Source organism: Myodes glareolus, chromosome 11 (genome assembly GCF_982192425.1).
Source record: "Myodes glareolus chromosome 11, mMyoGla1.1, whole genome shotgun sequence".
In the NCBI taxonomy this organism is placed as follows: domain Eukaryota; kingdom Metazoa; phylum Chordata; class Mammalia; order Rodentia; family Cricetidae; genus Myodes; species Myodes glareolus.
In genome coordinates, this window is record NC_142036.1 from 46,985,833 (window position 1) to 46,999,823 (window position 13,991).

Consider the following 13,991-nt stretch of genomic DNA (forward strand, 5'->3'; position numbering starts at 1 on the left):
GAACATTATTTTCAGGTGTGTGACTTTTGTTTACGCTGCATTCGTTTAACTCTGTGAAGCTGTGTTATTGTGCCTTGCCTAAAGCACCTGATGGTCTAATAAAGAGATGAATGGCCAAAAGTGAGGCAGGAGCAAGGATAAGTGAGTTTGGCAGGCAGAGAGAATAAACAGAAGGAGAACCAAGAACGAGGAGCGCAAGGAGCAAATGAGAAAACACGGAGAGAAAGATACCAGGGGCCAGTCACCCAACAACACAGCATGTCATGGAGAAAGAAGTAAAGAAAGGTACACAGAAAATAGAGAAAGATAAAAGCCCAGAGGCAAAAGGTAGTCAGGTTAATTTAGGTTAAGAAAAGCTGGCAAGAAACGAGCTAAGTTAAGACTGGTCATTCATAACTAAGAATAAGCCTCCGTGTGTGATTTCTTTGGGTGCTGAGTGGTGGGCCCCTCAAAAAGCCAAAAGAGTAAAACATCACACATCCATTCCTGTTCATCTCTAAACCAGCAGCCCATCAGTCTTCCGGAGGCTTTGACTCTGTCTTCTTCATATCAGTGAGAGAATGATCACTGCTTTGGAGCGTTCCCAGGATGAGATCTAGGTGCTCTCCTATCTGAAAGCCACTGTGCCGTATAATATGCCTTAATCATGGCAGTGACATCTCATCCTAGTCACAGGCACCTTGCTGAGAATGCAGTGCCATTGGGAGGTGGGTGTCTTAGTCCACTGTTTAATTACTGTGAAGAGACACCACGATCACAGCAACTCTTATAAAAGAAAGCATTTAGTTGGGGCCTAGTTTAAAGCCCCAGAGATTTAGTCCAATGTCATGGCATGGAGCATGATGGTAGCCAAGTGTGGTGCTGGAGAAGTATCTGAGAGCAGAGAAAGAGAGACTCCAGGCCTGGCATAGACTTTTGAAACCTCAAAGCCCACCACAATGACACATTTCCTCCAACAAGGTCAGACCTTCTAATCCTTCTAATTCTCAAGTAGTGCCACTCCCAGGTGACTAAGCATTCAAATACAGAAGCCTATGGGAGCCATTCTTATTCAAACCACCACAAGAAGCTGCTTTAGAAATTTTGCGTGGATAATGTCTCTGAGAACAGAGACCTAGTAATCAAATCAAGTAATAGTTCTGCCTGGCATAGTGGCACATGTCTTTAACCCCAGCACTTGGGAGACATAGGCAAATGGATCTCTGTGAGTTCGAGGCCATTCTGGTCTACAGAGCAAGTTTCAGGACACCCAAAACTGTTACACAGAGAAACCCAGTCTCAACAACAACAAAAAAAGATTTTTTTATTATGTGCACATATAGAAATAGATATGCATATACATTTGTATGCATACTAGTTGATAGCCAGTCTCTAAGATGAATTCACTGATCCCCACCCTTCGTATCCATGCTTTTTGTGGTCCCCTCCATATATCAAGTTTGTCCGTGTGTCAAACACATAATATATGTCATTTCTTACATGTCTAAGAATGCCGGCAGTGATGGCGCACACCTATAACCCCAGCACTCGAGAGGCAGAGGTGGGAAGATCTCTGTGAGTTCGAGGCCAGCCAGGTCTACAAGAGCTAGTTACAGGACAGGATCCAAAGCTACAGAGAAACCCTATTTCAAAAACCCAAAAATAAAAAATGATGGCACGTAACTTCTAAGACTGCCATTTCCACCTTGCGCCCTTGGAAATCAGCTGTCATAACACGAAGACACTCAAATGGTCTTGTGGGGTGGTTCACATGGCAAACAGTTACCCAGGCATGTCGGTGAGCCACCTGGGAGGCAGTTCCCCCAGGTCCAGCCAACCTTTCAGACAATATCAGCCTCAGCCAATATTCTGACTATAATCTCACAGCAGATCTGAACCAGAAACATCCAACTAATCTGCTCTCAAATTCCTGAAGCAAAGAATCTGTATGACAAAATAAATATTGTTTAACCATTAAGCTTTGGAGTGATTGATTGAGTGATATCCAACAAAAAGATACTCAGATTTAAAATATATACTTTAAAAACATGTAAGGAAAAACTCCTAAAAGACTTGGTAAGTGTTCATTAAGTGTACTATTTCAATAATTTTTTAAACAAATTTGCATAAATTATTATTAAATGTATATAAGTAAATATTAAAAATAGACTATTATACTCTGGAATTGTAATAACATTAATATCATCTAAAACTGGGCTGGAAAGTTTAGCAGTGAAGAGAACATACTGCTCCTGCAAAGGACCCAAGTTCAATTCCTGGTACACAGCCTCCTCTAATTCCAGCTACACAGGATCCAACACCTCTAGCCTCCAAGGGTACCTGCATTCATGTATACATTCCTACACACGCACACATACACACACGCCTTTAAAGTAATAAAATAATCTTTAAAATAAAAAAGCCCTCCTAAACCTTTGCTAATTACATGATCAAAGAAGTGGGAAGGACAGGCAACAGAAACCAAAACATCAGAGTAAACAAGAACTAGACGAGTATTAAAAATAAAGAAAGAAATCAAGCATGGTAGCACACACCTTTAATCCTAGCCCTAAGAAATCGGAGGCAGGCAGGTCTCTGCATTCAAGGCCAGTCTCATCAACATAGCCAGTTCCAAGCCAGCCAGAGATACATAAAGAAAGAAAGCAAAGAAGTAAGAAAGAAAACCAAATGCCTTCATTTAATGGGCACTAATTAAGTACCTTGTATGTGTGTTAATAATGCAACTGGAATAAGAAAAAATAATAAAACAATCACTGCCACTTGGCACTTATCATGCAGAGTAGAGGATACACACTAAATAATCACACAAACAGTAAAAGTGCAATGGTGACAAGTGCTACATAGACGATCTATATCATTTGCTTCTCCAGGAGTACATGACAATTCTGAATGTCTTTAGTTTAACATAATAAAATATGCTCAAGCCAGGTGGTGGTGGTGCACACCTTTAATCCCAGCACTAGGGAAGCAGAGGCAGGCAGATCTCTGTGAGTTCAAGCCCACCTTTGTCTACAAGAGCTAGTTCCAGAACAGCTAGGGCTGTTACACAGAGAAAAACCAAAATAAATAAAGAAAGAAAGAACAAAAAAAATAAAATATGCTCAAGATACGTACAACAAAAAGAAAATTTGTCTACCCCAAAATGAAATAGCCTAAATAACTCTCCCGGAAGAGGTATTATATCAACTTGGGAGGGATCAATAAAGATAAAGTAAAGTAGGTTTAAATAACCTTCAAAATATTTATTACTATTACTTCTTTTTTAATTTTATTTAACTTTATTTTATGTGCATTGGTATGAAGGTATCAGATACCTTGGAACTGGAGTTACAGACAGTTGTGAGTTGCCATGTGGGAATTGAACTTGGGTCTTCTGGAAGAACAGTCAGTTCTCTTAACTGCTGAGCCATCTCTCCAGCCCATTTTTTCTTTTTTTTTTTTTTTTTTGATTATTACTTCTTTTTATGTTTATGGGTGTTTGCCTGCATACAAGGCTAAGCACCATGTGTGTAGTACCTATGGAGGCCAGAAGAGGGTGTTGGATCCTGTGGAAATGATTGTGAGTGGCATTTGGATACTGAGAATTGAACTCAAAATCTCTGGAAGAGCAGCCAATGCTCTTAACTGCTGGACCATCTCTCCAGCCCTTGGAAATAACTCTTAAATAGCATGCTTAATTTAATGATCATATCCAGAAGAAACCAATAATTAGAGAACAATTATTCTATCCAAGCACACATGGAACAATTACGGGTTGCATGATTTTCTTTCACTATCTGTCTGAAATTACTTTTAAACTTATACAACAACTAACAGTAACAACAAAATATCAGAAACCATTTAAATTCATTTCCCACACCTACTAAGTTATTTTCCTATTTGTTTATCATTTTATTGCCCTCTCCCAAGTCTACATATTTATGTGTAAGATACCTATTTCTCTCAACTATCTGAGTTGGTGTATACATCAGTTATTCACTAAATATTTTAGTGTGTACTTCCTAATAAAGATATTCTCTTATATAATCATAGTGCAATTAATTAACAGGTTCAGTAACCTAACATTGCTCATCTTGCTAATTTCTGTCACTTGATTCAGTGACACTCACCACCATTTTTAATGATGAACTATGAGAAACATAATCCTTTTAAAGCCAGCAAGGGTGATGCCCACTACAGTCATTATTTTAGTTACTGTATATATTGTTTCTGTGTCTGTGCATACATGTAGAGGAGGTACAGAGAACACTTCCTTGCATATGGTTTTCTCATCCCTCTCTATGTGGGTTCCTGAGATCACACTTTGAACACTAGTCTGGATAGCAAGCTTCTTTACCCACTGAGCCATATCGCTGACCCTAATATAAACTTAATAACTTTATTAACAATTCAATTAAAAGTTAAAGATGTGAGCCAGGCAGTGGTGGTATGCCTTTAATCCCAGCACTCAGGAGGCAGAGATAGGCAGATTTCTGTGGGTTCGAGGCCAGCCTGGTCTACAAGAGCTAGTTTCAGGACAGCCAAGGCTGTTACACAGAGAAACCCTGTCTTGAAAAACCAAAAAAAGAAAAAATAAAAGAAAAGTTAAAGACGTGGAGAAGGGATGGCTCAACAGAGAAGAGCACTCACTGCTCTTGCAGGATCTGAGTCCAGTTCCCACACAGTGGCTCCCAGCTATCTGTAACTCTAGTTCCTGAGACTCCAACTCCCTCTTCTGGCTTCTGCAGGCAACAGGCATATAAGTTTTAAAAACATAAAAGGAAAAGATGATTATTAGAAAATAAAGAAGCTGGGTATGGTAGTATATACCTGTAATCACAGTACTTAGGAAGCAAGATGATCACAAGTTCAAAGCCAGCCTGAGCTATACAGCCAGACCCTGCATTGAAAGAGACAAACAGACAAAAAGATGAATGCACTGGAGAAATACAAAACAAAACCACAAAGAAATAACCCATACATTCATGAGAGGAACTAAAGTAAAACAGAAACAGGCATTGGTGCACACTGACATAGATATATGGCAGACTGTGTACTTAGCATGAGTGAGGGCCTAGGTTCAAAACCTAGCATCAGAAAAAAAATGCTAAGTGTTGATGAGAGTGTATTGAAAAATACACTGTGCATTCCAGTAAGGATGCAGGATGCTACCATCACTTTGGAAACCAGTCTGGCAGATTCTTAAAGAGCCAAGTATATTACATGATCCAATCTTTCCATTCACTCCTAGGTGAATCTTTACTAACAAAAATCTATTTTACACAAACATACCCATAAATGTTATGTTATTTATGATAGATAAAAACTGGAAACTACCCAATATATGTCAACTAATGAACAGTACACAAAAAAAAAATCTGTGCAGTGGAATATTCATGATTAAAAAGAACAAATTCTTTGTATGTACTATAACATTTAGTTACCTTAAAAATGCCATGTGGAAGAAACTAAACAGAAATGGCTATGAGCTGTATGGGTCCATTTATGTGAAATGCTTCAAGAAGCAAATCATAGAGAATGAAAACGGATCGGCATTTGCCTGGCTTAGGATGGAAGCAAGAATCCGCTGCAAGTGAAACCAAGAGGATGCAAGCCTCCCGACGGTGACTGCGGTGGTGACCACACAGCTAGACGTGTACGATGCTTGGATTCTGGCTGTTTAAACTACACCTGCAGAAGGTGTTCTTACAGTGTCCAAATGACATCTAAAAGATCATTAGCAGTTAGGAAAAATAAAACTAAGACCCTAGGATGGACAGAAGTTCTGACTATACCAAATCAGGGAGAGTTTCTGCACTTGGATGGTGGGAGTATGAGCCAGCACAGCACTGTAGAGGACCACTGGTCCTGACTGTGTGAGGTTATCCGTGCGCACACTGTGCAACCACCTAACCACTCCAGGGCAGACACTCGGGCCAGCGGCCACACAGAAAATCCGTCGGGCTTCACATACCACATGGTCTCTGCCACAACTAATTAAACTCTGCCCAAATGTCACAAGACAACCACACACAAAATGTAAACAAATGAGCTTAGCCATAAAACTTTATTTACACAAACAGGCAGTGAGCTGAATTTAACTCCTGGGCGTTGGTTCTACAATCCCTGCCCCAGATAAAAACTGCCCTATGTTATCCAGCAGCTGTGTATAAAAATTTTCACAGGACTTATTCATACCAGTGACAAATGAGAAACAACTCAATTAGTAATAAAAGAAGTGAATTGTGACATGTTTTCAAAATTAAATATAATACAGCAATAAAAATTATGGTCTTGCAATCTGAAGCAACATGAAAAAAAAACTTAGAAATAACATTAAATGAGAAAAGCAATTTATGAAGGAGACATAAGATATGAATCTTAATCACAAATATATGGTTTTTAAAGTTCAAAAATAAGCAAAATGAAAACTGTATTCCTCTTATGTAACTAAAGGAAACCCCAGAGAACAGTAAAAATCTGGAATGTAGGTAAGCTATTTTAACTAAAAGGGCCCAAAAGATTTTTAAAATGACCAAACGAAGGAGAAGGGGAGGGTTGGGGAGAACTTGAGGGAATGGGATAGTTAAGATGGAAGAAGGACAGATATGAGAACAAGGAAAGAGATATCGTGATTGAGGGAGCCTTTTTGGGGTTAGTGAGAAACCTGGCTCTAGAGAAATTCCCAGGAATCCACAAGGATGATCCCAGCTACTACCCTAAGCAATAGAGAGGGTGCCTGAACTGACCTTGCCCTGTAGTCAGACTGATGATTATCTTAAATATCACCATAGAACCTTTATCCAACATCAGACGGAAACAGAGGAAGAGACCCACATCAGAGCACTGCACTGAGCTCCCAAGGTCCAGTCGAAGAGTGGAAGGAGTGAGATTATGAGCAAGGAGGTCAAGAACATGAGGGCTTCACCCACTGAGACAATGTGCCTGAGCTAATGGAGGCTCACCAACTCCAACTGGACTGGGAATGAATGAGCATGGGATCAAACTAATCCCTCTGAATGTGGTTGACAGTTGGGGCCGACTGTGTAGCCAATGACAACAGCACTGGGATTTGTCTCTACTGCATATACTGTGCTGCGGCAGTACCTTCCACTGCTTCAGCCAATAGTCGCTGAAGCACGAGCCCACAGTGATGCGGAGCGCCTTCCGCTCCATCAGCCAATAGCCGCTGAAATACCAGCCCACTGGGGTGTGGTATATTTCTCTTTAAAAGAAGAGTGGCAAGCCTCGGCTCGGCCTCTTGTTCCAGTGCTTGGTTCCGGCTCCTGCTCCAGCGACTAGGCTCCTTTCCTGACGATTTATGTGCATGTAAGTTTACCCCCCAAAATAAATACCCCTTTAAAACATAACTGGTGTGGGATTGATTCGCCATTAATACTGGCTTTTTGGGATCCTATTCTCTTTGGATGTATACTTTGCTCAACCTAGATGTGGTGGGGAGGGCCTTGGATTTTCCACAGAGCAGGGTACCTTGCCCTCTCTTAAGACTGGAGGGGGGTGGGGGAGAGGGTGTGTGGAGGGAGTGGGAGGGGAGGGGAAGGAGGGAAGTAAAAATTCAGATTGGGATTTTTTTAAAGTAAAAAAAAATGGGATACAGTCATAAACAGAGAATTCTCAACAGAAGAATCTCAAGTGGATGAGAAAGACTTAAATAAATGTTCAACATCCTTGGCCATCAGGAAAAGAAAAATGTGTTAATAATCAGCATTATAAGCCAGCTAGATGGATCATACCAAAACACCCAAAGGCTTATAACTTCACTTGAATTCAAACAGAATTAGTGAAGTGAATGAAAGTGACCAGGTGGGGAAATCACTACAATATTCGAAGATGAAACACATGCAGCTGCTAATCGTCTTCACATTCACTTTTTTCTCTACGTAAACTCAAACCTAAATCAGTCCCATAGTCCTTAACTGCCCTGGTCCTGTCTCACCTCAAAATGACTGTGCAAAGAGTAATTGTGGCACCATCTGGTGGCAACATATGCAACAACAAGCCCTTCAGTTAGCTTATTCATTCATCAACTATTTATTTAATAGGCACCTACTAGCCACAGCAGTATTTAAACCTCTCTAGGAATATAGAAAATAAAATATTCCCTAAAACAGGATTCCTATCTTTAAGAAAAACATTACAGTTAAATTATGATTATGAGAACTATGAGAAAACACTGTGGATGTAGCTCAGTGAACCAGACATTGCATAACATGCTTGAGGCCCTGTGTTTGATACCCAGAAACACATACATACATGTATGTACACACGCACACACAATGTATCTGCTCTTAGAAGTTTGCTTCTAAAAATTTCAGGCAAGTTCTCAGGAGTTACTGATAAGCAGCCTACGGGTGCCACACCCACACACAACAATGCAACTTTCAAGGATAAGAGACACAGTGATCCTGAAGTGCCCTCAGCTTCTTGAAACGTCATTCAAAAGGCAGAGTCTAAATTTCCTTTCCCTGACCCTGAGCTGGGCTTACAGTTCTCACAATGAAGAGAATCTGTCATGAGCAGTGGTGTAATCACCAAGGACAACACCATTTCCAGCTTGCTGGCTTTTGTATTACTCACCCTGTGTGAAGTCAGCCGGCATGACAAGAGAAGATAAGGCAGACTATGAAGACCCCACTTAGGGAAGAATTGAAGGGGAAACAAAACAAAACAAAACAAAACAAAAAAAAAAACAGCACCAGCCTGCCAATGAGTGAGCCCCTAGGAGTGAGCTCCTCTGGGCATCTTGGGCTGTGGCTGACTGCAGGCACTGCCAACATCACTAAGCTCAGACACTCCCAAAGGCACTGTTAATTGTTGCTTTGTGCCACTTGACTTGAATATAATTATTATGCAACATAAAATAATACAGTAAGTTATTGCTTCCTAGAATCAAATGCTATCAATAGCAAGAAACAAAAATAGCTCACTATAGTTTAATATATTATTTGCTAAAATATTATCAAAATTGGCTCGTACTATAAATCTGCTAAGTAGTGATCCTATTTTAAATTCCCTCAAATTGTTTCCTAATACTACTTCACAATATTGTGGTTGCATGCATGCATGTGTTTTCCTGCGCGCGTGTGCATGTGCAGGTGTGTGAGCATGTGATCATCACTTGGCATCCTCCTCTACTCTTCTCCATCCTGTGCTTTGAGACAGACTCGGCTCCTCTCCACTGCACTGGCTTCACAGACATACACCACTACCTGGCTTTTACACGGGTGCTGTGATCCAGACTCAGGCCCTCATGACTATAAGGCAAGCATAAGGACTCTGCCCACTCAGCCACCTCCTCAGACCCCAATACTCATCACTTTCTAAAGCAATTCAAAGAATCAAAAACTGGGACACATCTAGTCAGTCAGCAATGATCTGTTTAATGCCTCTGTTTAGAAAATAACTATACTGATACTGGCTAGAGGACTATGCAGCAAAGTACTTAGGACTTAATTCACATTCATTTGCATGAGGTAATTTATGGGTTTTTTTTTTAACTAAACATTCCTCCTAGTGCTGATAGTTATAGAAGAAAGTATGGGTTCCGATACCTCTGTGAGAGATCCACAAGCCACACCACCATGCAGGGCTTCATCCAAAGCAGAAAGGGTAGTAGATAGGAACGCTGGGGAGGGACCAGCAGACCTCCGCATCTTTATCTCATAAGCCTAAAAAAGAAAATCATTAAGTTACATTCAGCTACTACAAACCAACTCTGTAACCAGCTATTACAAACCAACTCTGTAACCATAATTCAGCTTTCCTTCCTCTACTATTCATTTGACTAGTGAATATTTACCCAGTGCCGATGACCATGTGATAGTATAAGGATGGACTATAACAAACAGCTACCATGCTCACAGTCTTACTGCAAAACAAGGACTATGGGATTCAAACACTAGGTGACAACATTGCTAACTTACAAACGTATTAGACTTACAAACTAATTATACCTAACTCAGACATGGTGGTCTAGAGGGCTTCACTGAAGAGCTAGGTATCTGTGTAAAACTCTGAATCCACTGTTAAATGAGGAAAGGAAGAACATTCCTGCCAAAGAGGCAAGGATGCGCACAGAAAGACCAAGAAGTGGGAAAGAAGCAGAAACTAATGGAAGCTGAAAACCATGATAATTAAACAGATTCACTTAGGATGGCTGGAAAATAGACTGTGGTAGCAGGGCAGCTTGTGAAAAGGCTGGAGAAGCAAGCTGGAGAAGCAAGCAGGAGCTTCCCATCAGGAGCTCTGGGGGGAGGCAACATGTCATGGGGTCATCTCAAACTCAGGTTGTTTGTGAAGTACAACTTGAAGGAGGCTGGAGAGATGGGTGAGAAATGGCCCCTAAAAGATACCCACACCAAGTCCTTGGAGTTTGTCTGTGAATGTGACTATATTTGGAGAAAGGGTCTCTGCAGATGTGAATAACTTAAAGACTTTGTGATGAGGAGACAATCCCGGATTATATATGGACCACAAATGCCAACAAAAGTACTCTTCTAAGACACAGGCAAAGACAACTTCAATAGAAGACGATGATGTGAAGATGGAACGGAGGGAGAGTGGCCACAAGCATTCTTCAGCAACTGGAAGAGGCGAGAAAGGAATTTTCCCCTAGACACTCCGGGGAGGGTGCAGCTGTGCCTAACTAAGCCAGATTGTAAGACAATTTTCTCTTCTTTAAATACACCTATTTATGGTAAGTATAACAAACTATCATATTTTGTTTGGTTTTTATTTTGTGTATATGGGTGTTTTGCCTGCATGTGTGTCTGTGAACCACAAGCATGCCTAGTGACTGAAGAGACCAGAAGAAGGTACTGGATCCCCTGGGAATGGAGTTATGGTGTGAGTTACCATGTGGATACTAGGAATGAAACATGGGTCCTCTGGAAGAGCAGCCAATGTCTTTAGTTGCTGAGTCTTTTCTCCAACCCCACAAATTATCATTTTGAGGAGATACCAAGGATGGCTTAGAAGAGAGGTTCTCAACCTGTCGGTCACAAACTCTTTAAGACCATCAGGAAACACAGATATTTACATTAGAATTCATAACAGTAGAAAAATTACAGTTATGAAGTAGCGATGAAAATAATTTTTTGTGGAGTGGGAGGGTGTGTGGAGGGAGTGTGAGGGGAGTGGGAGGATGGGAGGGAGTGGGAATTTGGATTGGTATTTTTTTAAGTAATAAAAAAAATAAAATTGATTTTTATGGGGCTGGAGAGATGGACTCAGAGGTTAAGAGCAATGGCTACTCTTCCAGAGGTCCTGAGTTCAATTCCCAGAAGTTGCTCACGATCATCTATAATGAGATCTGATGCCCTCTTCTAGCGTGCAGACACACATGCAGACAGAATACTGTATACATAACAAATAAACCTTAAAAAAAACAAATGATCAGTACTTCAGCCTCTGCCACAATACCACACTAATAACCCATTACCCACTATTTCCACAATACCGTAACAGATACGTCAGTAGACTCTGAATAATTTCTTGCTTGTTTTCAATGTTCATTCAAGACCTATCTTCTTCAAGTGTACTAACTCTCCCCTTTATGATTTACTACTTTTGGAATAATGTCCCAAATCCTTAGCATGGTCTACAAGACCCCATGCTGCCTCCTGCTTCTCTCTGGCTGCATCTTTGCAGTAACTCACTGGGTTCCACTGCTAACCGCTGAGGAAGCGCTCTTCTCACAGCCTGTACATTTGCTACACCACAGGCCAGACACTTCCCGGCCCTTCTCCAACCCCAGTGTCTTTGTCTATCTCCCCTAGTCATCCTTCACATTTCAGCTAAGCACAGGAGGGAGCTGCCCTGACCCTAAAGGGGGTAATGTCGCTCGTTGTTGAGTTACACGTACTGTTTGCATCTGTGGAGCACAGGCCCTGCTGACCATACACAAAAGCTCATGGACACCTCCATAACTCAGGCCGGTCACTTTCATAAGTTCCAGTGGGGAGAGATCTAAAAAGTCCTAAAAAGAAAAAAGGTAAAAATAAATATTTAACATACATGTGTAGCAAAGACATAAGAATTAAAAAGTGATTTTCATCAGGTGCTCTTTTAATTTAAAAGATATGCAAATATAAAGAAACTTTCAGTTAGTACTGCTCACCTCTAAACAGAAGTGAAATTTATTGCAGAGAGAAGATACATGCCTCTTTTACATTCTGTCACTGAGCTTCTTCTAGGCCTTAACTCAGAGATGTAAGGCAGTCTTATTACACAGACCAGCTATTACACTATTATACACTATTACACAGTCCAGCTGGCGTGTCTCAGAAGATACACCAAGCAACGTCATGAACAGTAACACCCAGTCCAAGTTTATGTGAGCACTGTGCTTGAGTTTGGGTTCAAATATATGCCCAGAAAGAATCGGGTTAAAAAGTGCTTGTCTTCTAGGCTAAAAGTTAACTCAGAAGCTGGGCAGTGGTGGCACACACCTTTAATCCCAGCACTCAGGAGGCAGAAGCAGGCAGATCTCTGTGAGTTCAAGGCAAGCCTGGTCTACAAGAGCTAGTTCCAGGACAGGCTCCAAAGCTACAGAAAAACCCTGTCTCGAAAAACAAAAACAAACAAACAAAAAAAGTTAACTCAGAGAAAAGTATTTTTCAACTGAGAGAATGGGGATGTTTAATTCATGCTTTTTAAATCATTTATAATATAAACATGATTATTAAATGTATTAACAGAATAAACAAAGATATCCCTGAAATAAACAATCCACAAAAATTATATGTTGTGAAAATGTTTATTAAAGATAAAAATCCCAAAATAAAACTTTGGCCCTAGTCTGCCATCCTAAAAGGGACTTTCTTCATTACTGTACTTAGAGATGTAGCATCTGAAAAAGAAAAAAGCAACTTCTGTTGTATACATTTATCCTAAAAATTTACTCCTAGACTAGGGTATAACTCAGTTGCAGAACATTTAAACCTGGGATTCAATGTCCAACATTAGTAAATCATAATAATAACCCTAATTATTAATGTCTCTCCTAAGAGAAATCGTCCTCACTGTAATTTCATTTAAGTCATATCTCTCAAGTAATAATAAAAAAATTGTAAGTGGAGTAAATTTCTCAGGAACCCAAAATAAATGGCACAGGCATACTTCTTTATGCCATGATCATTCTAATCCTAAAATACAAAAATATCATACTTCAGTAAATAAAATTCCAACTAGAAATGCAACCTAAATCACTTATAAGAAGCAGCATTATTTTGCTTACTTTTGTACATCCAAGTTTTTACTTTTATTTTTGTCTAGGCATGTGGAGGCAAGAACCAACATTGGATGTCTCCTTTAGTCTCTGTTTAAGAACTGACCTCTGGGACAGACGTGGAGGTCACAATGTGGCTAGCTTGGCTACCTGACAAGCCCCAGGGATCCTCTTGTCTCTGCCTTGCTGGAGTCACTTTAGATGTGCCAGGCCCGGCTTTTTATGACAGTGTTGGGAATCTGAGCTCAGGTCCTCACATTTACACAGCAAGGACTTTACTGACTCTGCCACTTCCCCATCCCCTACAACCCTAAATCCTTATAACCCAAGTCTAACAATTAAGGTTAACTTAAAATTAATTTGCACATAAAATGTATCTAAAAACACATAATTACCTGGCAATTAACAATCTGATGTCTGCTCAAACGGTCACACAGCTCTTGTGAGAAACCCACTCGTCTTAGTTTCTTGCTGCTCATATTTCTAGATCTCCCAAAGAAGAATCTTGAAAAACATCAGAATATGTAGACAGAGTATACAAAATGCCCCAGAAAATAAAACGTCCGTTAGACTTCTATATGGACAAAACAAACCATGGAAAAGTTGCTAATAAAAGTAGGACAGAGACACTTGCTTATTGACCATGTCTACAGAGAAAGAAGGCAACCTCAGAAGACACATTCCACACAGTTCTTGGATATTGCGTGACTTTAACAGTACTTTATGTTTACATTGTAGACTAGTTTGCTTTTTGCTGCTGGGA

The 13,991-nt window shown here is 40.3% G+C and overlaps 1 protein-coding gene across 7 annotated transcripts in view; it reads right to left on the minus strand.

Moving 5' to 3' along the window:
- The window catches only part of Rad51b (RAD51 paralog B), a 515,139-nt gene that overhangs the window by 497,658 nt on the left and 3,490 nt on the right, over window positions 1-13,991 (minus strand). For all 7 annotated transcript variants that reach the window (XR_015004408.2, XM_087911700.1, XM_085697440.2 and 4 more), the window contains exons 3-5: window positions 13,624-13,732; window positions 11,864-11,977; window positions 9,552-9,668 (exon numbers count right to left, since the gene is read on the minus strand). Coding sequence is in view for 6 of the 7 variants with exons in the window: in XM_087911700.1 (XP_087767826.1) it covers window positions 9,552-9,668; window positions 11,864-11,977; window positions 13,624-13,707 (315 nt within the window). In the remaining variant the exon portion in view is untranslated. The remainder of the gene's footprint in view (window positions 1-9,551; window positions 9,669-11,863; window positions 11,978-13,623; window positions 13,733-13,991) is intronic.